The 22,065-nt window shown below is 44.4% G+C and overlaps 1 protein-coding gene across 1 annotated transcript in view; it reads left to right on the top strand.

Annotated features, from left to right (window-relative positions):
• The window catches only part of OBSCN (obscurin, cytoskeletal calmodulin and titin-interacting RhoGEF), a 51,567-nt gene that overhangs the window by 7,717 nt on the left and 21,785 nt on the right, over positions 1–22,065 (top strand). Inside the window, exons 3-11 of the mRNA XM_071419274.1 lie at positions 794–1,063; positions 5,022–5,282; positions 8,610–8,912; positions 9,971–10,237; positions 11,555–11,827; positions 14,369–14,641; positions 16,898–17,173; positions 18,061–18,336; positions 18,996–19,271. Coding sequence (XP_071275375.1) covers positions 794–1,063; positions 5,022–5,282; positions 8,610–8,912; positions 9,971–10,237; positions 11,555–11,827; positions 14,369–14,641; positions 16,898–17,173; positions 18,061–18,336; positions 18,996–19,271 — 2,475 coding nt within the window. The remainder of the gene's footprint in view (positions 1–793; positions 1,064–5,021; positions 5,283–8,609; positions 8,913–9,970; positions 10,238–11,554; positions 11,828–14,368; positions 14,642–16,897; positions 17,174–18,060; positions 18,337–18,995; positions 19,272–22,065) is intronic.

The following is a 22,065-nucleotide window of genomic DNA, read 5'->3' as shown; positions in this document are numbered from 1 at the left end:
CTTCTGAAACATGGAGTCAGATCCTCATCTCTTCCCCCATCCTAAGATCCCTGTGAACACGGTCACAATTAAACCAAATCTGGAAGGATTCTTTTTAAGGCCTTTTACTCCAACCTGGCCTTGACCACTTCCAGGGATGGGGCAGCCACAGCTCTGCTACTATGATATTTTTTGAAAAATCTCTTGGCTAAGATTTTTTTTCTCTTAAAAAGCTGAGAAGCTTCAACTTCTTTATGTTTTGCTGCTTTAAAATATAATTTAGAAAATTGTTTACTCAATATGTAAATTGATTTAATTTAATGTCTAATCACAGCCAGCTGTGTCAGACTCTCTGAGTCTGTCACCAGATTTATCATCATTCTTGTCTAACCTTCTACTGTCTCCTTTCTCTTTCTTTAGTATAATTTCATATAATATAATTTCATATAATATAGTATAGTTTCATGTAATATAATTTCATATAGTATAGTACAATTTCATATAGTATAGTATAATATAATTTCATATAGTATAGTCTAATATAATTTCATATAGTATAACACACCACACCCATAATATATAATATAATATAATATGGTATAATATGGTATAATATGGTATAATATAATAATCAGCCTTCTAAAAACTTAGAGTCAATTCTCATCTCTCACCTCATCCTCAACACCACAACACAGCTCCTCTGGACAATGTGTGTTACAGCCTCACCACCCTCACAGAGAAGAATTTCTTCCAAAATTCCCATCTAAACCTGTTCTCATGTCTCATTCTCCTTCCTCTTTTTTACCCTCTTAAGAACCCACCATACCCTTCAAGGCAAAGCTGAAGGACCTCGAGGTGAGGGAGAAGGAATCTGCCACGTTCCAGTGCGAAGTGCCCGTGGCTGGGACAGAGACAGCTTGGTTCAAGGAGGAGACCAAGCTGCAGCAGAGCAAGAAGTACAACATCGAGGAGGAGGGCACCTACCGCCGCCTCACCGTGCAGAACGTCACCACGGATGATGATGCTGTTTACATCTGTGAGATGAAGGAAGGGAGCAGGACCATTGCAGAGCTCTCTGTCCAAGGTAAGTGCAATAGGAGCCTCCTCAAGCTGAGTCTCATAAGCTCTTGGAGGTTTGTTTCACACCCAAGATAGCTCAGGTACTGTAGAAGGCATAAAATCAGCAGGACGGCTTCTGTGGTAGTGTTGGAAACAAAAAGGTTTTAATAAAAGGCAAAATAACAAAGCTCTTTACAGAGGAAAACCCAGCCAGGTTCAAGAGTTACTTGCCCCTGGTGAAACACCTCAGAAAAGCCATTAGTTTCTTTGTTCTCTTCTTCTTGTAGTAAATTGCTCAGCTACCTTAGAAGGCATAAAATCAGCAGGATGGCTTCTGTGGTAGTGTGTGAAACAAAAAGCTTTTAATAAAAGGCAAAATAACAAAGCTCTTTACAGAAAAACCAAGCCAGGTGCAAGAGTTCCTTGCCCCTGGTACAACACCTCACAAAAGTGATTAGTTTCTTTGTTCTTTTCTTTTTTTAGTAAATTGCTCAGGCAGGACCTTTTTGGCTTCTGTCCAATTAGCTATCCTTAAGTTTGAGGTGAAGTCCCCTAGGCCCTATGAGATGTCTTTTTACCTAATTGAGGAGAGAAACTTCTGGGCTTCTTTCCTTTTTAAGGGGACAAAGGACACTTTTGTCACTCTGTCAAAGAGGGGAGGGGGGAGGGCACATTACTACAGGTAAGAACAGCTCTTGGTATTTCAGATTGGCCAAAAGTGTGGGATTCACACGCGAGGCTCTGGGTTTGACCTTGTGAGCAGGGCTTGCCATGCCCATGTGGGCACTGAAGAGGAGCAGAGTCCCTTGTGGTGTGAAGGTGTGGTCAGTGGTCCTTAGGGCTCCTGGCAGGGTGTCTCTGGACACAGGGCCGCACAGCAGGGACAGGCTGTGTTGTACAAAATGTCACACAGTGGGAACCCGTGCTGAAAGAAGCTCCCTCCAGCTGTGGCCTGGCCCTGTAGACTTCTCTTTGATGCCTTGGAGTGGCTTCCTGAAACAGAGTCTAGGCAAGATTAAGAAAATAAAAGTGAGTGTTTATTAAAGGCCTTCAGTAGGTTCACCTTGGGCAGTCAGAAACCTCTGAGAGGGGCTACACCCAGGATGGATGATGGCCATGAGTTTTTCACACAGCTACAAGTTTGGTCCATTTACATTCCAGGGGTTAATCCTCCAATTACAGCTTCAGGTAATGAAGTCATTTACTCCAGGTCTTCTCCTTGCAGTTGCCAGAATTCCCAGAATGACCAGGTTGGAAGAGACCTTCAAGATCATGGAGTCCAACCCAGCCCCAACAACTCAACCAAACCCTGGCCCCCAGTGCCACATCCAGGCTTTGTTAAACACACCCAGGGATGGGGACTCCACCACCTCCCTGGGCAGCCATTCCAGAACTTTATCACCCTTTCTGTAAAAACCTTTTCCTAATATCCAACCTGTGTTTCCCTTTACACAGCTTGAGGGGAATTCACTGTTTACATCTCTCAGGGCCTGAGACAGTCAGGTGTCCCTGAGTTTCAGGCCTAGAGAGGAATTGTTTTGTCTGAATAAAACAGGAGAACAGGAGCTGACAGGCTATGGAGTTTTAGAGTTATACCCTAAAGCAGTACAGGATCTGAAAAATATAAAAGCTAAATCCTAAGGCATCACCCTAACATGACCCCAAGCATCAGATGTGTCCCCTGGCACTGTCACACCCATCTTGTCCAGTGAACAGAGTGGTGACTCTTGTCCAGGAGTGGTGCTGACCACAGTGGAAAGGGGGCTTAGCAGCAGTGGTTTGTGGCCAGATGTGTGGTGCAGGCTGCAGTCAACACCAGCATGGTTTAGATTGGAAAACACAGCTCCAGATTCCTGGTAGCTGGAGCTGCTCTCTGGAGTTTAGGAAGGGGACAAGGAAACTCTTGGGACTCTAGCTGGTCAGAGTGACCCCGAGATGTGTTGGAAAGTCTGTTTTCCCAGTCCAGCGCTCAAAGGAGTCAGAGCTCTTCAGTTCTCGGTCTCAAGGTTGTTTATTTTTCCTTATCTATAAAATTCTTTCTCCTGGCCTGCTGAGGTCTGCTCAGCAGGACAGACAGAGGCACTCTGCCTGCCCCTGGGGCGGTGTTATCTTTTTATACTAAAAACTACATGTACAATATTTACAATTACTTTCCAATACCTATCACCTGTGTTAGACACTGAGCTTCTACTCTAAACCAATCCAAAAGTGCCACCATCACAGCAGAAGATGGAGGCCAAGAAGAAGGAGAAAGGCTGGACACACCCAGTTCCCTCCATCTTGCCCCCTGAACCCCCATTCTAAAACCCCCCAAAATCTAATTTTCACCCTGTGATAAATTCACTATCATTCTACTTAAACTGTTGTGGCTTGCAGATCCTCATATAAGGTTGGTAATTTGCTCCATGGGTCATAATCAAACCCACAGGGGTCTTGGGCTCTGTGCCAGGGTCTCTGAGCCCCCTGGCAGGGGTCCTGGCACTCCAGGACAGCCAGAGGAATGTCCTGGGTTCTGACAGGAAAGGACAAAGCATGGCCATGGCCAGGTGTCCTGAGTCTGGTGGTTCAGGCTGGAGTGGGAGTTGGTGTAGGTGGGTATGGTGTGGGTGTCTCTCAGTGAGTAGACACAAACCCCAGAGCTGCAGGCACTGGAGGCTGCCACAGCTAAGGATTCATCTTGTCCTCACTCATTTGAGGCCTGAGTATACTCCCAGGGAAACCAGAAGGAGTTCCTCATATATACATTGCTGCATGAAAGCTGGGTGATGTGCATCCTTGTGCCAATTCCTTTTTGTACCGCCAGTAAAAAGCTGAGAGTGCACAGAGGTGGATGCAGAAGGGAAAATTTAGCCCAGAGGCATGGGAGAGCTCAGACTGACATCTTTTTGTTGCACCTTCTGTTAGGTCTGGACCAGCCCACCCCGTGTGTTTGCTCCCAATGAGACAGCTGGCATTTTTTTCACTTGTTTGTGCTGTAATGGTATGTTCCATCCAAAAGAGAGTGACTGAGCCAGGTGGAGCTTTCTGGAGGGAGAGGAGACAGAGCCTTCCTGGGGGAGCCTTGTGCCTGCCCTGGGAGGGGATTGGAGAGAGCAAGGAGGGGTGGGGACAATGCGAGAGCTTGGCCAGAGGTAAAGAGCTGTGGGATGAGGACAGAGAGGTCAAGGAGGAGGATAAGCAGAGAATCAGGTCTTGAATCTTGTGGTGGAACCTGTGCTTGATCTGTTACTTTATGAGGGAGTTCAGCAATGCTATCTATTAAACAGCTCTGGGTGATCTGCCTGGGCAAAGCCTCTTTCACCTCTCAGGGACTACTCTGGAGCTGGAGCTAGTCACTGTTGGTCTTTTGGGGTGGTCTCCTTGTGGTTTGTACAATCTTTTCCATGAATATTCACATCTTACAGCTTTGAGGTGGTCCTAGTAAGTGATGATAATTACAGTCACTTGGAAAGGACGTAAATTCATTCAATGTGGATTTCTGTGCTGACACTAAGAAGAAACCTGAGATTTTCAGTGTCTTTCTCATTAATTCAGGTAACTTCTGTATCTGCCATGATGGTTATATGACTTTGGTGGAGGTGAAATCCTAAAGGCAAAGGAGAGACCTGTCTGGCTTAAGACTGACCTACTTCAGCAAAAGTTTTAATTTGAATCCCCAGCATATGGGGACAATAAAAGCTATAAAATCTTTTCTCTTGCAAGGCCACATATATTTTATGTTTACCAGCATCTGGCTTTGCTTGGTAGACAAGAAACCTGAGTGACTGCAGTCAAATAAGATTTGCTTTTCTCTCTTTGAAGGCCAAAATAAGTCCTTGGGGTCATCTGTTCTGTGTGACTCAGAGCCTTGGAATTTATTTTCAGGTGCCTGCATGGTGTCTACAGTATTTTGACTGGGTGTGGGCTAGTCCTGTTTCAGTCTGGATGGTCCAAAGCGTTTAATATCTGTCATTTGCTGACTGTGATTATTTTGTTATCTGAAGGGAACATCATTAAAAAACTGCCACGGAAAACTGCTGTCTTCATCAAGGACACAGCCACCTTCTGCGTGGAGCTGGACAACGACTGCCAGAACGTCAGGTGGCTGAAGAACAGAGAGGAAGTGAAGCCCAGCGACCGCATCTCCATCACGCGCTCTGGCAAACAGCACACCATGACCATCCGGGAGTGCAAGGTGGAAGATGCTGGGGAGATTGCCTTCCAGGCTGATGAAAGCAGGACTTCCACCCAGTTCACTGTGACCAGTAAGCTCCTCTTTAGTTTGGCCTTGGGGTTGTGTCTTCCCATGGCGCTGTTGTTGTTTTGAGTGACACCATGGTAGTTTTGGTGTCCAAAACCAGCTGAAGGTTTGATGTCTGCCACAAAAAGGCAACAGCCTCTCTGTGAGTGTTGTGAGATGTTTGGAGGGATCCAAACAGGACTTCCACCCAGTTCACTGTGACCAGTAAGCTGCTCTTTAGTTTGGCCTTGGTGTTGTGTCTTCCCATGGCACTGTTGTTGTTTCGAGTGCCACCGTGGTAACTTTGGTATCCAAAACCAGATGAAGGTTTGATGTCTGCCACAAAAAGGCAACAGCCTCTCTGTGAGTGTTGTGAGATGTTTGGAGGGATCCAAACAGGACTTCCACCCAGTTCACTGTGACCAGTAAGATCCTCTTTAGTTTGGCCTTGGTGTTGTGTCTTCCCATGGCGCTGTTGTTGTTTTGAGTGACACCGTGATCATTTTGGTGTCCAAAACCAGCTGAGGGTTTGATGTCTGCCACAAAAAGGCAACAGCCAGCCTGTGAGTGTTGTGAGATGTTTGGAGGGATCCAAACAGAGAGAATATCTATAGAGCCATGGAATGGATTGGGTTGGATGGGATCACCTCATTCCATCCCATGCCATGGGCAGGGACACTTTCCATCAAACCAAGATTGTCAGGGCCTTGTCCCGCCTGGCCTTCAAATGGGTGCTCCACCCCCAGCTTCCACCACTTCCAGGGGTGGAGCATCCATGGTTTCTCTGGGTGAAAGCAGCATTGGGCAAAGACCATGGCACAAACTTATCTTACTTGGCAGAGCAGTAGCAGCAGGTGCAACATCATCAAGACTGAACCTGAAATGAAATTTTGGTGAAGTTGCCTAATTTTATTTGGCATTATTTTGATGACACTGCATTTCCCAGCTGGAATCTGCTTTATTTAAGACAAAAATACATATGATTTCTGGGTCTATTGCAGTTCTGGATCATATATGAACAAATCACCCGCTCCAGTCACAATGTGGGGAGAGTAATTCTTCTTTTCTCTCACCACTGCAATCAGTCAGTGGCAAAAAGGAATCTTTTATTTAACAGATATGTAACTGTTTGGTTATCTAAACTTGGTTAGGGCATTCTGAAGCCATTGAACTAAAATGAGGAAAAAATGAGGAAAGTGTCACGTTTGGTTTTGTGACAGTTTCTAAGGTATTTGTAAACTTGTACCATCCAAACAAGCACCTATGCAATGGGGGCAATAAAGTTCAGTTTGATTTCAGACCCTGCTGTTTAACTTATGAAGAAAGGATTGATTCATGGAATAGAAATTATAAGAAACTGCCTTGCCACAAACAGGTATTGCTGAAGAAAACATTGCATTACCATTTCTGATGGCAAGGTCAAGAGATCCCATTCCAGGGCTTAGTGTTCAGCTTAATGTTACCCTAATGGGACCTTTGACATCTATCTGTGACCAGCAGTTACTGACAGGCTGGTAACTGTGCACCCCAAACCACTTCTGTGTCTATTTCTGTAAGGAAGGAAAAGCATATCGCCTTGAGATTTCCTATTTTTACACTTTGTGCATATCGGATTTACTGCCTGGAGAATCCTCTGTGCTGTGTCCACATCTTTTTCAATTAGCTGGGTGAGATTGGTGGTGGTTCTGATATCTTTTATAATATACAGGCCATGTTTGTGTATTATTTGTCATCTTGCTTTGTTAATGCAAGATGACAAATAATGCAAATAATGCAAAACCAAGCTCATTTTAAAGATGGGGAAACTGAGGCAGGAAGGAGATGAGTTGTCCCAGAGCTCAGTTTTTAGTTTAGACTCAACAACAGACTCCATCTACAGTCAGGAATTCTTGAGTATGTCCACTGTGTGATTGTTTCACCCCCCTCCCACACTTTCTTTAAGCTGGATTAATTGCTCCTGAGTGTGCTGCTCATGGGATCACAGCTGGAGTCTGGTTGACTGACTTAACCCTGACACCTTTCAGATAGCCAAAATTAAATGAAATTAAGCCTGGGCCATGTCAGTAGAGGTGTAACCAGAGCACATCAGGTAATTCCTCTTGACCATATAAGTGGCAGCGCATAGTGAATAATCCTGATGGGACTTGAGCTTTCTCTAAAGGGTTCAAGAGGAATTAAAGGGTGAAAATAAATATTCATTATGCAAATGCCTGCAGGAATATGTTTGTAGCCTCAGGTACCATAAAATAGGCACATCTCCTCAATTGTAGGTTCTCATGGTGGGGACACATCTTTGTTGTTTCCTTTTGAAGTTAATTCCCCAGTCCCAGAAGCTGGTTCTGCATAAATTAGTAAAACAAAGATCCCAAACAATATCACTCTTGGGAGATAAAGTTATGGCTTCTGGGGGGGATAGCACAAAATTCAGGAGCAGGACAGATACCCAGATGAGGGGGCTGCAGGGAGCATGCAAGCCTGTGTAACTAGCCAGGCTCTCCATAACATTTAAAATATTTGAACAACCTTTGCTGATGGTTTTACCCATCTTCTGAGTGAAAATAAGAAGCTGAGTGTTAGTCTGCTTTGCCCAGGAGCTATGAAGGGCAGAAATGTGGGTCTATATCCAGCACTGAAGATTTAAACCTACAAAATGTTTGTTGAAGACTCTCTGATTGTGATGACAGTTTTAACATTTTGTCGTGTGACCGTGTTCACAGGGGTCTGAGGATGAGGGAAGAGACGAGGATCTGACTCCATGTTTCAGAAGGCTGATTTATTTTTTTATGATATATATTACATTAAAACTATGCTAAAAAGAATGGAAGAAAGGATTTCATCAGAAGGCTGGCTAAGAATAGAAAAAGAAAGAATGATAGCAAAGGCTTGTGTCTGGGACAGAGAGTCCGAGCCAGCTGACTGTGATTGGCCATTAATTAGAAACAGCTCTATGAGACCAATCCCAGATGCACCTGTTGCATTCTACAGCAGCAGAAAATTATTGTTTACATTTTGTTCCTGAGGCCTCTCAGCTTCTGAAGAGAAAAAATCCTAAGGAAAGGATTTTCATAAAATATGTCTGTGACAGTGTAGAAATCACATATGTTTAGCTGTGCAATACAAGTATTGGACATCAAAGTTTGAGCTTGATCTGGAATGATAATGATTCTGTGATCTTTGTTTAAAACAGCCTCAAAGCATCTTCCATCCATTCTCTTTCTTTTCCATCTCACATCAATGTTTTATTGAGGTTTATTAAGCAAGATGAACTTTTAGCCCGGTGTAAGTGATTTTGGCTTTTCCCCTCTGATGTAACTCACTGCTCTGCTTTGTTTTGTTTCCTTCCCTTGCACAGCTCCCAAAAAGCCTCCCACCCAACCCCCAGCTGACCCTGTGGTGAAAAATAAAACAGAAACCTCAGTGACCCTGGCGTGGTCCCCTCCGAGGATGGAGCGGCCCATCCCGGTGGACGGCTACATCGTGGAGCGCAAGAAACTCACCGGCTTCACCTGGGTGAGGTGCCACGAGTCCCACGTGCCCAGCCCCGAGCTCACGGTCAGCAACCTGCCAGAAGAGGCCGACTACCAGTTCAGAGTGTCTGCTGTCAATGCCTATGGACAGAGCCCCTACCTGGAGTTCCCTGGGAGCTTGCACCTCGGTGAGCACGAAACCGGCACTAAACGGGGTGGTCGGACACCTGGGTGCTTTGAAAACATTTCCTGTGGCTTTGAGGATGGAGAAATAGCCCAGCAAATCCTCTTTGCCTTCACTGCTGGTTCTCCTGCTTCGTGCCAACCGCTGACCTTGAGCAAAGGGCAGAAGGAAAAAGCCCAAACCCACCCCAGTGAGGGTGGCTGGGTTCCTGTGGCGGAGCTGTGGGTGTGTTCATGTTCCAATATCCCACATCAGGCTGTGGGGGAGGCAGAGCTCCCTGCTCTGGACCTTAAACCTGTAAATGCTTCTGCACCTGCAGTGAAAATAAAAATTGAGATGGCCTTACAGCACAATTTTCAATATAGAGACATGAGATACTGATCTTGCACCTAGAGAATATTCATGGGTGATCACACCATCATGAAAACCAAGTTCTAGCCAGTCTCTCTTTAATCTAAGAGTTTCTAGGAGAAATCCAGGGGTTTTGCTTTATTTCTAGGGTGCCAATGTGCCCATAGAATCATTGGGTGCAAGGGGATTTCTTCTTCCTTTGAATCACTGCACTAGAAAATATCTGTACAGATATTGAAGACCCACACAAACTTTGATCATGCTGTGTCTTGTGCTTGTGTCATCCTTGTCCCTCAGTGTCTGAACACACCTGAATTGTCCTAGAATATTTAGAACTGACTCATAGGGATATCTAGCAGTCCCTCCATCTGAAATCTAAGAATAATATTGGCTATTTAATAAACAACACACTTGTAGGGGACTTAGGTGTTTCTTAGGTGTTTCTAGGCCTTTATGCGTTTTAGGAATTAAAAAAATATCAGTTAAATATGCCTGTTTTTCTAGACCTGCAAAAACACCACTCCAGAGGTCAATTACCTGCAGCTGAAGGAAACAAATCCTTTAGACCAACCATGCCTTTCTTTCAGTGCATGAGAATTTTATAAAGCTGCATTAATTAATTTTCACGTTTTACCCTGACAATTTGGTTCCTAAGATGAGTTATCCTCTGTGACAGTGTTGTTCTCAGAGGTGTGTGTTGTTCTTCCCTAGAACCTGTCCTGGCTGTGAAGAACCCCCTGACAACAGCTGAAGTTGCACCTGGAGGGGATGCCCCGTTCACAGTTGACCTGACCAAGACATGTTCTGGCACTTGGTACCTGAATGGCAAAGTCCTACAGCAAAGTGAGACCTACATCATCAACAGAACCCAAACCACTCACACCCTGGTCATAAAAAACGTCACCAGGAAAGATGATGGGGCAGAAGTGAAATTTGTTGCCAATGACATTGAGACCAGCACCAAGATGAGAGTGAGAGGTATTTATTGTCATTGTCATTTATTGTCATCCATTCTTCTCCCACTCAGGGGGTGGTTGCTGGGAATTGAAGATTAAAACTGGGGCAGGAGGCTTTCCTTGGTCTGTGGGAAGCCCCTGAAATTGTGTCATAGGATTAATGTGTGTCCTGGTAATGACCTCACAGCTCAGAGTGAGCTCATCTGGCCAGCTGGTGCTATCTGAACTAGATTGCTTCACATCAGCTCATGAATTTCTGTCAAATTGATGTCATTCTCAACCATCTCTCAGTGCACTCTGTCACCAACTCTGCCACTAATTCACCTTAAAGTCATAATTTCAGCTCTAGCTTTGACCATTCTCTTTGACTGTAATAATCTTTCAAAAGTAAAAGAGCATTCATTACTAACAATGCTTTTCTTGTAGGTTTTTTAGTCCACCATGTGTGGGATATAAAGTTAGTATGCTGGAGCTTGATTTAAGACCAAAGTTTCCTCTATGAAATGACAGTAACATCTGTACCTACCACATTGCAAGGCAAAACATAATCAATTCATAATGAATTATTTATGCTGGAAGGATATGTTTGGCTTGGGAGAAGATCTCTGCAGAATCATGTTTAGAGTATTATTTATCAGTAGAAAAAATGTGTTGGGTTTTTTTTTCTTAGTAACTCTGACAGTTAAAACAGATCAAGTTTTCTGAACTGAGAAAGAATGCACAGTATTGACATGAGTGTTGTTACAGTTCTCACAAACCCTGAGTTCTGCAGCACTTCACTCCAACAAACTAAAAATGGAGCCCCATCTCTCTCTCTGCAAGGCCTTTGAAGGATAAACTGTCCAATTAACAAATGACACTGAAATTATTTTTACTTTTAACCCAATAACCAACCACCCATGCCCCAATGGGGACTTTTTTATCCAATTACACAATACCACACAAATCCATGGAGAAGAAGGTGAAGAAGAAGGACCAACCTCCACCCCAAAATCTCCATCTTGCTTTATATCCATTACTGTATTCTAAACCCTTAAACTCTGAGTTTCCCACCCTGTGATATCACACACTTCTATCCAAACTCCACACCCACAATCCCAGTTCTGTCATTCCATTTTGGAAGCTTCTCCACAGCCTCAGGTCAGTGCAGTGTTCTCTTGGGGGTCAGTGCCTGGCAGCACAGAAATCTGAAATTCTCAGCAGCCAGGGCTCCAACAGAGTGTGAGGACAGGAACAGGATCTAACACCTTCAGAGACCTCCCAGTCTACAGCAGCCTGTATCAGGAAAAAGTTATCATGAAATAACTCGAGATAACAAAGCCTCTTGTCCTGGCAGGAGCTGCAGTGAGATTCACCAACAAGACCAAAGACGTAGAAAAAGTCTCAGCTCGGCTGAGGGAGGAAGCCAAACTCCAGGCTGAGCTTTCAGACACAGAGGCCACTGTGAAGTGGATGAAAGATGGGAAGGAGCTCAAGGCCAGTGAAAAATACGAGTTCCAAACTGTGGGGAAGAGGCACATCCTGAAAATCCGCAGCACTGCTGAGGAGGATGCTGGAGTCTATGAGTGTGTCTGTGAAGGGGATAAAATGGTTTATCAGCTCTCAGTGAAAGGTGAGTGACTGCCTGGGCTGCTCTGCACTGATGATGCTCCTGCCCTAAACCAGTGGAGCCATCAAGGACACAAAGGGAGACTCCAGAGGGAATTGGGTAATTGCCCATCAACATCATCCAGCCTTGATAATGTGTCCCACAGCAGAACTGGGGAGCAAATACAGCAAATGGCCAGGTGCTGAGAGCTGTGCTTTCACTCCAATTGGCATCTTGATATTCCAGGGAATTGGGTGTAATTTGGTGAGGCTGAGTGGTAGATAGGGAAAAGTGCTCTTGAGATGAAGAAATCCAGCCCCAGGGGCAGGACATGACACAGGATCCCATGTCTGTCCCACACTTGCTGTGTGACATCAGACAAGTCACTGAAGAGAGACTTCAGTTCTGATTGTACAAGATCATCTTGGCATTGTGGGATTTGGGGTTTGTTTGGGGTTCTTTTGTTTGGTTGTTGTTTTTTTTTGTTTGGCTTTTTTTTAATTTAATTTTTTTTTTACTTTTACTATTTGTTTGAGGATTTTTTTGCTAATTTTCTGTCAGTACTGTGGTGGATAAGAGAAAAGACCTTTCCAGGGCACATCCTGTTTACAAGGTGTTCAGATGTGTAGAAAAAATAGCAAGGTGGCACTTTATTTTGATATTTCTTGAATCAGCACTGTTTTACAGCTGCCCTACTCTTTTGGCTGTCCTTCCTTTCATGGCAGTCTCTACCTCTACCCTGAAACCAACAGCATTAAGCCTCCTTCTTGCAAACCTTCCCATCTGTGCAAGATTTTATGAGCTAGAGCAAAGCTGTCTCTGCCTTGAAGGGGATCAGGTTTTGCCTAAAACCCCCAGTGTATCCCCAGACTGCTCCTCACATGGATCATCAGATGTCTGCTGAGGTTCAGAGCACAAAGTCTAACCCATGGCCAGTCCAGCCTGTTGTGAGACTGTCACCAAAAGTGAGGGAAAAACAAAAACTCTCCAACAACATTTTCTGTCTGCAACTGGCACCTGATCTTGATTTTGATTTTTTTGTTTTCCTCTCTTGCTCTGCCTCTTTAGCATCATTTTTCATGCTGACAGTTCTGCCCACATTTACTTGAATTACTTGATGGATGTTTCCATGTGGCTTTCACTGTGGTGTGCCTATCAAATGTGTGATCAATGTTATTATTTAAAATAACATAATGATAATGACATAACAAAACATCATAAAACCATAATAAAAATAGCATGATAATGACATAATAAACCAACATAAAAACATAATAAAATAATATAATAATGGCATAATAAAACGACATAAAACATAGGAAAATAACATAATAATGGCATAATAAAACAACGTAAAACATAATAAAATTAGTAATAATAATAATAATGTCAGTCTGCATTGACAAGCTGTGATTTAAAGTCTGCTGTTTACAGCTCGATTCCTGGTGAATCACCTTTGGTACCTCCCATCCTTGTGGGATGAGCCTCACAAATGCTGTATCAACATTTTACCTTCCATCACCACCACCTTTTATCAGCCACAGGGAATCATCTGAGGAGCAGATCAGCTGTGAGTGGCACGTGGGCATCACGTGGCTGCTGAGGGGCCACTGTGCCAAGCCATGGCCACTGTGTCACTGCCTGGGCCTCCTGCCCAAACCAGCCAGAAATGCACTTGCCATTTGTCACTGCAGTGCCCTGAGCTCCGCTGCCAGGCACCCTCTGACACATGACCTCCCGTGGTGACAGGGGACATCTGAGACGGCTCCTTCAGGCTGCTCTGGTTGTATTTTGCACTCTGGTTTTCTGGGGAAGGGAAAGGTGAATGAATGAACTCATCTCCCTCTTCTTCCTCCACAACTTTGAACCTGTGGGACTGAGTTTCAGTAGTGCTGGGGAAAGAATGTCTCAGCAGTGCCCTTCCCATCCCTTCCCATCCGTTCCCATCCCATCCCGATATTGGTAGGGTTTGAATTTTTTTGCTTTGAGGCAATTGGTGACTCAATTATTTCATTCCACATTAATATGATGCCAGATTTATTGTTTATTTTCTATGCCCCAGTTAATTTCCAGGAATAAATTTATATTCATTTTAGTCCTATGAGATATCCATATAGGTTATTAATTTTAGGTAATTTAATTTATCTAGGTTATTTTTTAACCTCTTCTAGAGTAAATTTATTTGTTAGGTGGTTACAATATAATGATTGAATAACCTTCCTGGCTTTACCTTCAGTTTATTTCTTTTCTCACCTCCCTTTAAAATAATATTTTAATAATATATTAATAATATCTTTTAATAATATAATAGCTCTGTTTCCTGGGGCTTCTTCTCCCTGACTCAGCCTCTTGTGCCCTCTATGTGCTCTGCTTTTTGGACATGGGATAATCAGGATTATAGTTGGAAATTTGTCTGCTTCTGCTTTGAAATCTAGTGATTAGATCCATAATTAAATAAATAGATTTTGTCTTATGATACATGAATACCAAATGTAGATGTCAATGTACATTTTTACTGCTGTGCACAGAATTCTTTACCAGAGCTGTGTCCCTGTTTTGTTTCAGCACTTGCAAACTTTGTGAACAAAGAGAAAACTGGAGGAGTTGTCAAGGCCATTGCTGGGAAACAGGCTGAGCTTGTGTCTGAGACCTCTGAGGCCAACATCATGGTGAGGTGGTACAAAGATGGGAAGGAGATCACAGCCAGCAAGAAATTCACCATGGAAGACAAAGGGAAACTGCACAAGCTCGTGGCTTCGGCTGTGACAAAGGAAGATGAAGGAACTTACACGTGCAAAATCGGGGATGACACCCTTACTTTTGATTTAAAAGTCTCAGGTAAGCTTGTACTGCAAGTGTGGGATCAGAGTCTGTGTGGGGAACACAGGATTTTACTTTTTAGACTTGTCCTACTTTACAAACTGACAGAACTTCGGGCCAAGGCTGCACAACACTTGGAGAGGTTCTGACCCTTGCTCTGAGATCCTGACCCGTGTTGTGATCCTGGTGCAAACCCAGAGTATGGGTAAATAATGTAACAATGCTGCGCCTTCTTTGAGTCAGCCAAGCTTTTTCCAGGGCTGGAGCACAACCCAGACACAATGCTGGCTGAACAGCTGGCAGCCACATCTGGCCTCTGTTCTTTCAGCTCAGCCTGTGCATCACCTTAGGACCACCTCAGTCAGGGGTTCAAAGCCTTGCTGTGAGAGTTTCCTTTGACAAGTTTAATTCCTGATTTTGAGAGTTAAACATCTCCTGCTGTTCCCAAAGGACACCGTGATCTCAGGGATCCCTCCCTGTGGTGCTGTGACTCCATGTGTCACGTGCCCATCACACAAAGCACGTGGCTGTCAGGCCAAACCCAGAAGAGAAATGCTTGTCACCACTGCATTCCAGCCCAGGATGGAGCCAGAGTATAAAGTGACACGAGAACTCATCAGTGAAATTCAATATCTGTGAAATTCAACTGATTCGAGTTGCATGCTTGTGGGAACTTTCATCCTAAATGGGGTTTTCTGCCTTGTGCCTGGAGCCTAATTTTTAACCTGGTCCTAAATTTAAGATTGAAACACTCCTGAAAGCTTCTCCTGGCATGTCTGCAGTACAATGCAATTCAAGAGAAGTCACAACTGAGTGCCTGTGACCTGTAACAGAATATCCAGGTTGCTTTGGTGTTGTCCATGAGCTAACTAAAGACTCAGCGAAGCTGATTAATTTAGGACAGCGCTTGTCTGGAGGGATTGCTGCAGGATTTAGTGAGCTGGAGGGAGTGGTGTTTGCTCAGGTGCTCACTCTGCATCTCACCTGCAGTTCTTTTCTGAGAATCCAACATCATGCAATTTCTCTTGGAGTGTAATTCCCAGTCCCTGACTTATTGAAAAACTGGTCTGAAACCAGGCTATGCCCTACCTGACCCCTCAAAAGGCAATTTGTGCAATCTGATTTATGCTGTCTGATTTATGCTGTCTTAGATGGATTTTGGAAGTGTTCTGGTTGTGCTTTTGTCTGAGCATCAGGTACAGAGGATTGCCTGAACTTGGTATCAACTTTTTGCTGGCCATGGGCAGGTTGGGTGAATCTCACCTGTAACTCCTATCACATGGCTGAGGCAAAGAAAACTGGTGTCTGCTAAATCCTAGAATCACAGAAAGGTTTGGGTTAGGAGCTTAAAGCTCATCCAGTTCCATCCCTGCCAAGTTCTCTGTCTTCACTTGATTGCCTTCAAAGACAGGCAATCTTTGATTTTTACCTTTGCAAAGCGGTAAAATTGCAATTGTTATCAGTTTGCAATTGATAAAAATGTTGTGTTGTTGCTGCCTGCATGACAAATACCCTGTGTTTGCCCAGCCTCTGTCTGTGCTGCCAGCAGGGTTTGGGCTGAGCTATCCATGCAGGAACCTCCACTGAGCTGTGTGAGCAGTTCTGAGTTCTCTGCTGGGAAGATCAGTTTCAACCAAAAGATATGAGATTATTGACTCCTATATTCATAGAAATATGGATTGGTTTAGGTTGGAAAGGGCCTTAAAAACCATCTCCTTCCAACCCCCTGCCATGGGCAGGGATGTCTTCCACTAGACTGGGTTGCTCAGAGCTTTTTCCCAACTTGGAGAATATTTTATCAATGAGATTATCCCATATGTGCCCTGGCCTGGAGAAGAATTAGTCCAGTAAGATTGGTACTGTGAACAAGGAGCTGCAGGAATGGGCTCAGAAACATTTTAAAAAGGCTCCTCAACACCTCTAATTAGATTTTCTGAGACTTCCCTGGTCTTTTCAAAGCTGTTTATGCCCTCAGACATCAACACATATCCCCCAGAGCTTGCTTGACTTTGGAATCAAGGAGTGGTAAATGAAGTGTGAGCAACTTGAGGGCGTCTCTGTTTGATTTGAAAGATCCAGGAGGATGTAGGGCAGATGAAGGGGATTTCACTGTAATTGAGAGCAATTATCTGAAGATCAGAGGGGTTTGCACCATCTGTCCGAGAGGCATCAAGAGTGTGTGATAATGGAATAAAGATCAATAACCACTGTATCCTAACTTTGTGCAGATAAACCTGCACCAAGGCACAAACCCTTTTCTCTTTTCCACTCCAGATGAAGCTGTTACTTTCGTCAACAAGCCCAAAACGACTCCAGAAGTGTCAGTCAGTCCTTCTGAGAGCCTGGAGCTGGTGTGTGAGGTGTCAGCTGCAGGTGGGGCTGTGGTGTGGAGGAAGGATCAGGCTGAGGTGAAGCAGGACCAGAGGACAACAATCGTCTGCCAGGGGACACAACGCAAGCTCATCGTCAGGAAGGTGACACAGCAAGACCAAGGCAGCTACACCTGCGAGACAAAGGACGACAGAACAACATTCCAAGTCAAAGTCAGAGGTGAGAAAGTGCCAGGAATTCCAAAGGTAAAGGAGAATTCCATTTTGAGTGGTGTCTTGCGTCCAGAGGATCATCTCACAATCTCCCCGCGGTGAAAGATCTCAACTCAGATCTCAACCACTGTACTCAAATTTTTTTTTTTTTGGCAACTTTCATAATAATGTTTTATACACATGGTTCTGCATTCATGACTGGTTGTGACCACAAAAAAAAAAATCATAGGAAAGGATGGAAATTCCTTCTCCTCTCACAATTAGCTGGTGTGTCTGCAGAAAAACTCCCATGGGGGAAAGAGTGTGAGTCCATAGCAGAGGGATGGAAAAAGGGGAAGGGGAAGGTGTTTGAAGAGCTCTGATTAGATCCCATCTCTTAAACATTGGATGGGGCTTGGAGCAATGTGGTCTAGTAGAATCTGCCCATGGCAGGTGGGTGGGATTGTGATCATCTTTAAGGTCATTTCCAACAAACTATTCCATGATTAGATGGAAAACAGTAGAATTATCCCAAATAGGCAAAAAAGAAAGAATAATGGTTCATGGACATGAGGATACAGGTACTGTTCCCTTCAGAATCACTGGAATCTTGGAGAGACGTAGGGAGAGAAAAAGAGAAGAGGGAGGAGGGTTCAGGCAATGCAAGTTGGTGCTCCAAGTCCTACATTTAAATCTGTCCTAAAACTGTGAGTTTTTAACATTACCCCAGAATTCCCATCAAATTCCCATTCCTATTCACCTCTTAGCAAGACAGAGATGAGGGTGCTTTCTTGCACTAGTGGCCCATCATGCTATTACCTGTCAGGGCAAGTACAGTGAAATGGGAGGAACTTGATTAAACCCCAGAGACAACAGCTGCAAAAGCTGTGTGTGACTGTTGGGCTTTCCTTACAGAGACAGAGGTTGTGTTTACAAACAAGGAGAAGGTGCAGAAAGAGGTGAAGGCTGCACTGTCAGAAAATGCCACTCTGAGCTGCGAGGTGGCCCAGGAGAAAACAGAGGTGAAGTGGTACAAGGATGGGAAACTCATCACCTCCAGCAAGAAGTTCAAGGTGGAGTCGGAGGGCAAATGGCGTCGCCTGGTGGTGGGTCAGGTGGAGAAGAAAGATGCAGGGGAGTACACCTGTGAGGCTGCTGGCCAAAAACTCACCTTCAGGATTGATGTCACAGGTGGGAGATTGTTCATTCTCATCACAGAAAGGTCCCTTAATACCGAAAAATGTACCACACTTTGGGCTCCAATTTCTGTGCAGCCTGAAACTTCTTTGAGTAGGGATGGAGATCAACCCCCCCATCCACTGTCACATTGATGCTGACAGCTGGACATCTTCATCCTTGGGATGGATCCCCCTCAGTGCCCCTTGGTGTTTTCTGGTTTCCCACTAATGGAAAGATTGACAAGTTTCCATTCCATCCCATTCCATCCCATTCCATCCCATGCCTTTACAAGGATAAAAGTAAGGTTGTTTCCTGGATATGTAGGAAAAATAAGTCTGGAAGAAGTAGGAAAACCGGGCTCCTAAAATGACCAAGGCTTCCATAGGAGTCCCAGTGGCAAATGAGATTTGGTGTTTATTTATACATTAATTGATGGAAGAAAGCAATGGGTTTCTTGTGGAGAAGGGAGGAAGCTGAAATCCTGAGGCACAGGATCATTTTTCTCAGAAATGGCTGATGTGTTGTCCTCAAGCATGACAGAGGCCCACATCCTGTCTGAGCATTAAAAAGTAGCAGAGATGTGGAAGTTGTCATGTTTTTAATTTGGGTTTGGTCACTTTGGACAGCATCAACTTGTGTTTGATTTTAAAATGACTTTTCCCACTCCACAGAAGCAGAGGATGCATTTATCAACAAGGACAAAGTGAAGAAAGAGGTGAAAGCTGCACTGTCAGAAAATGCCACTCTGAGCTGTGAGGTGGCCCAGGAGAAAACAGAGGTGAAGTGGTACAAGGATGGGAAACTCATCACCTCCAGCAAGAAGTTCAAGGTGGAGTCGGAGGGCAAATCGCGTTGCCTGGTGGTGGGTCAGGTGGAGAAGAAAGATGCAGGGGAGTACACCTGTGAGGCTGCTGGCCAAAAACTCACCTTCAGGATTGATGTCACAGGTGGGAGACAGATTTTGGGTTGTATTTCATTGGCTTTTCTTTGTATCTATGTGTTTTCCCCCATTTTCTCTGATGGAATATTAGAAAAGCTGTTAAAGTACTGTCTGAGCTGCTGTTTCAGTGAGGTTGTGTAGGACTGAGCAGATCTGGAGCTGGCCTGTTCATATCCTGATGTCAGCTCCTCACCTCCCTATATCTCCTTCAGCTGAGGAAGTGAACGAGATTTCTCAATATATTCAAATACATTTCTCAATAGCAGGCACTGTTTTCCAAAATCTCTTCCAGTTTTATCACCAGTACTGGTTTTCCTCCTCCTGTTACGGGCATTCTCCCATGAAAATCACTGTTTTCCTTCCTCTTTTTTTGCGGAGTGAATGGTCTCAAGTTCCACCAGAGGTTTAGGTTTGACATTAGAAAAAATAATTCTTAACCAAAGAAGGGTTGTCAGGCTTTGGAGCAGGCTGCTCAGAGAAGTGGTGGAGTCCCCATCCCTGGAAGGGTTTAAAAGCTGTGTGGATGTGGCAGTGCTGGGGGGACAGTTGGACTCCGTGATCTTCCAAGTTTTTTCCAGCCTAAATGATTCTGTGATTTCTTTGGTCTCAGTATATTTTACAAGATATCTGGTGAATTTTATCTCAGGCTTCAGGCAGCTCTGGACACCAGCTACATTCTGAGTGATCATTTCTGAATTTGATGTTAAGAAAGGGTTTGTTTGTTTTAATATTTATAGCACTCCACCATCTTTACAGCCAAATCCCTCTTTTTTAACTTTAAAATTCTTGTCTCGTATGCAGAGGTGATCAGAACAGGGAAGCAATTTTCACCTCTGTTTTCTTATAGCACCAAACAGAGGTTTGACATTTTATCAGCAGTGTAGAGGAACTGCTGTGTTGGGAATTTACTGACTCCACTCTGTGTGGGCTACCCAGGCTGTGAGCTGGGGCATTTTGGCTCTTTTTCATCTCTGTGTAGCTCATTCTTTGGCTGAGGGAGCTGCCAGTTTCATTGGAGGATAATAAGGAAGGAAGGATAATTAAGTATAGATTTGAGAGGTGTTTTTCAGAGAAAATTCAATATGGACACTGATGGACCATCATAAAAACATAGAGTAATTTGGGTTGGAAAGGACCTTAAAAATCACCTTGTTCCCACCCCTGCCATGGGCAGAGACACCCTCCACCATCCCAGGCTGTTCCAAACCCCATCCAACCTGGCCTGGAACACTTCCAGGGACCCAGGGGCAGCCACAGCTTCTCCAGGTAAAATTGTTATAAACCAAATTCATTGTTCGCTGCTGGCACTGATTCATACATTACTGCAGAGGCGTAGTCAGAAATCAGAAATTTAGTGCTTTACACACAAACCTCTCTCTCTGAGGGAGCTGTCTGTACCAGAAAGGTTTCCAGCCCTCTTGCCATGGTGGCACAGGGTAGTGTGACCCCTTGCCCTGTGCCACCAGCCTGCCCTAGCTACCGTTGCTGTATTGCTCATGGGAACAGCTGTAACACGACGTGCCAGTCCAGCCCTGGCTGGAAAATGATCCGGTGTGAAAGTCAGGAGGGATTATGCGTACTCAGAGTGGTTGGCTCTCCTGCTGCACAAATCCTCCTCTTACTGGTTTATCCCAGAGTGCAGTGGATTTCTGGGTCTTAATTTATCCTGGTGCCATTGCACTTGGAAAGCTTTTCAGGCTTGCTGTACTCCAGGGCTCCACTGGTAGCACAAAGCCTTCCTTATTTAAGGACAGGTTGAAGGTTAGATGCTCAGTGTTGGGGTTTGGGATGCCACTGTAATTTTTTGGGTTAATAAAAAAAAAAAATCAGCTGCTGCACACCTTGGGACTGAGTTGAACATGTAGAAAAACAGCTGATTCTGAAATTGTTCTGAAATTGCATTATTTCATGATTCAGGGTATGCGGTGAAATCCATGTTTTAAATCAGTCAAACTTTCATGTCCTGAAAATATTTTTCCTCATTTCCACTGACCAGTTTCACTTAAGGTTGGAAATGTCATCTTCACTGAATAGTTGTTTAAATTTAAAATAAGTTTCTAAAAGAAATTATTAACTGGTGTAAATCACTTTGGAAGCTGATTAAAAGTTTTAGTCACACTTCCTATCAGTGTAAAAATGGTTTATATGAAAGGTCAAGAATGTAAAGGACAAATGAGATCAGCCTGGAATATTCCTGCTCTGCTAACCTGACATTTTAAATACAGCCCTCATTGACACAGACTTGTTTTATAACTTATTTTGAGTACACTCTGCATATTCACACTCAGAGTTGTAGATGGGAGTTTAAGTATTAACATTTTTGCAATCAGTTTTAAATGCAAAGCTTGGTGTGTGCTGGAGCCCTTTCAGATGTCAAAGTGCTGCTGACATGTACCTTTGAGGAGCTTTGCATCACCCAGCACAGACCATGTGCCTTCTAAATGACAGCAGCATCTCCTCACACCCCTCCTACAGCCAATATAAACAGAGGAGCTCAAATTCAGAGCCCCTGAGCTGGACTCCTGCTCTGTGTTGCTCCCTGCAGGGCTCCTCTCTTTCTGTGGGCTGTGCAATATTCATAGCAAGGCTGTGATGTGGCCCAGGAGCACATGTGGCCCCACTGTCAGCAGTGGGGGAACTTGACCTGAGCTCACCCCTTCTCCTCACCCTCCCAGGCAGCTGCTGCTGCTCGGAGCACAGACGTGATGGAGACAGGAGGAAGCCATCCAGGAGGAGCCAAGGATGGCCCCAGGAGGCTGCAGGGGGTGGCTGGGGAGAGGAAGGCAACAGCACAGGGGATG

Source organism: Agelaius tricolor, unplaced genomic scaffold (genome assembly GCF_023055355.1).
Source record: "Agelaius tricolor isolate 1412-34295 unplaced genomic scaffold, bAgeTri1.0.p SCAF_103, whole genome shotgun sequence".
Lineage (NCBI taxonomy): Eukaryota > Metazoa > Chordata > Aves > Passeriformes > Icteridae > Agelaius > Agelaius tricolor.
Note: the sequence above shows the minus strand (reverse complement) of the source record. Positions and strands in the feature narration are given on the sequence as shown.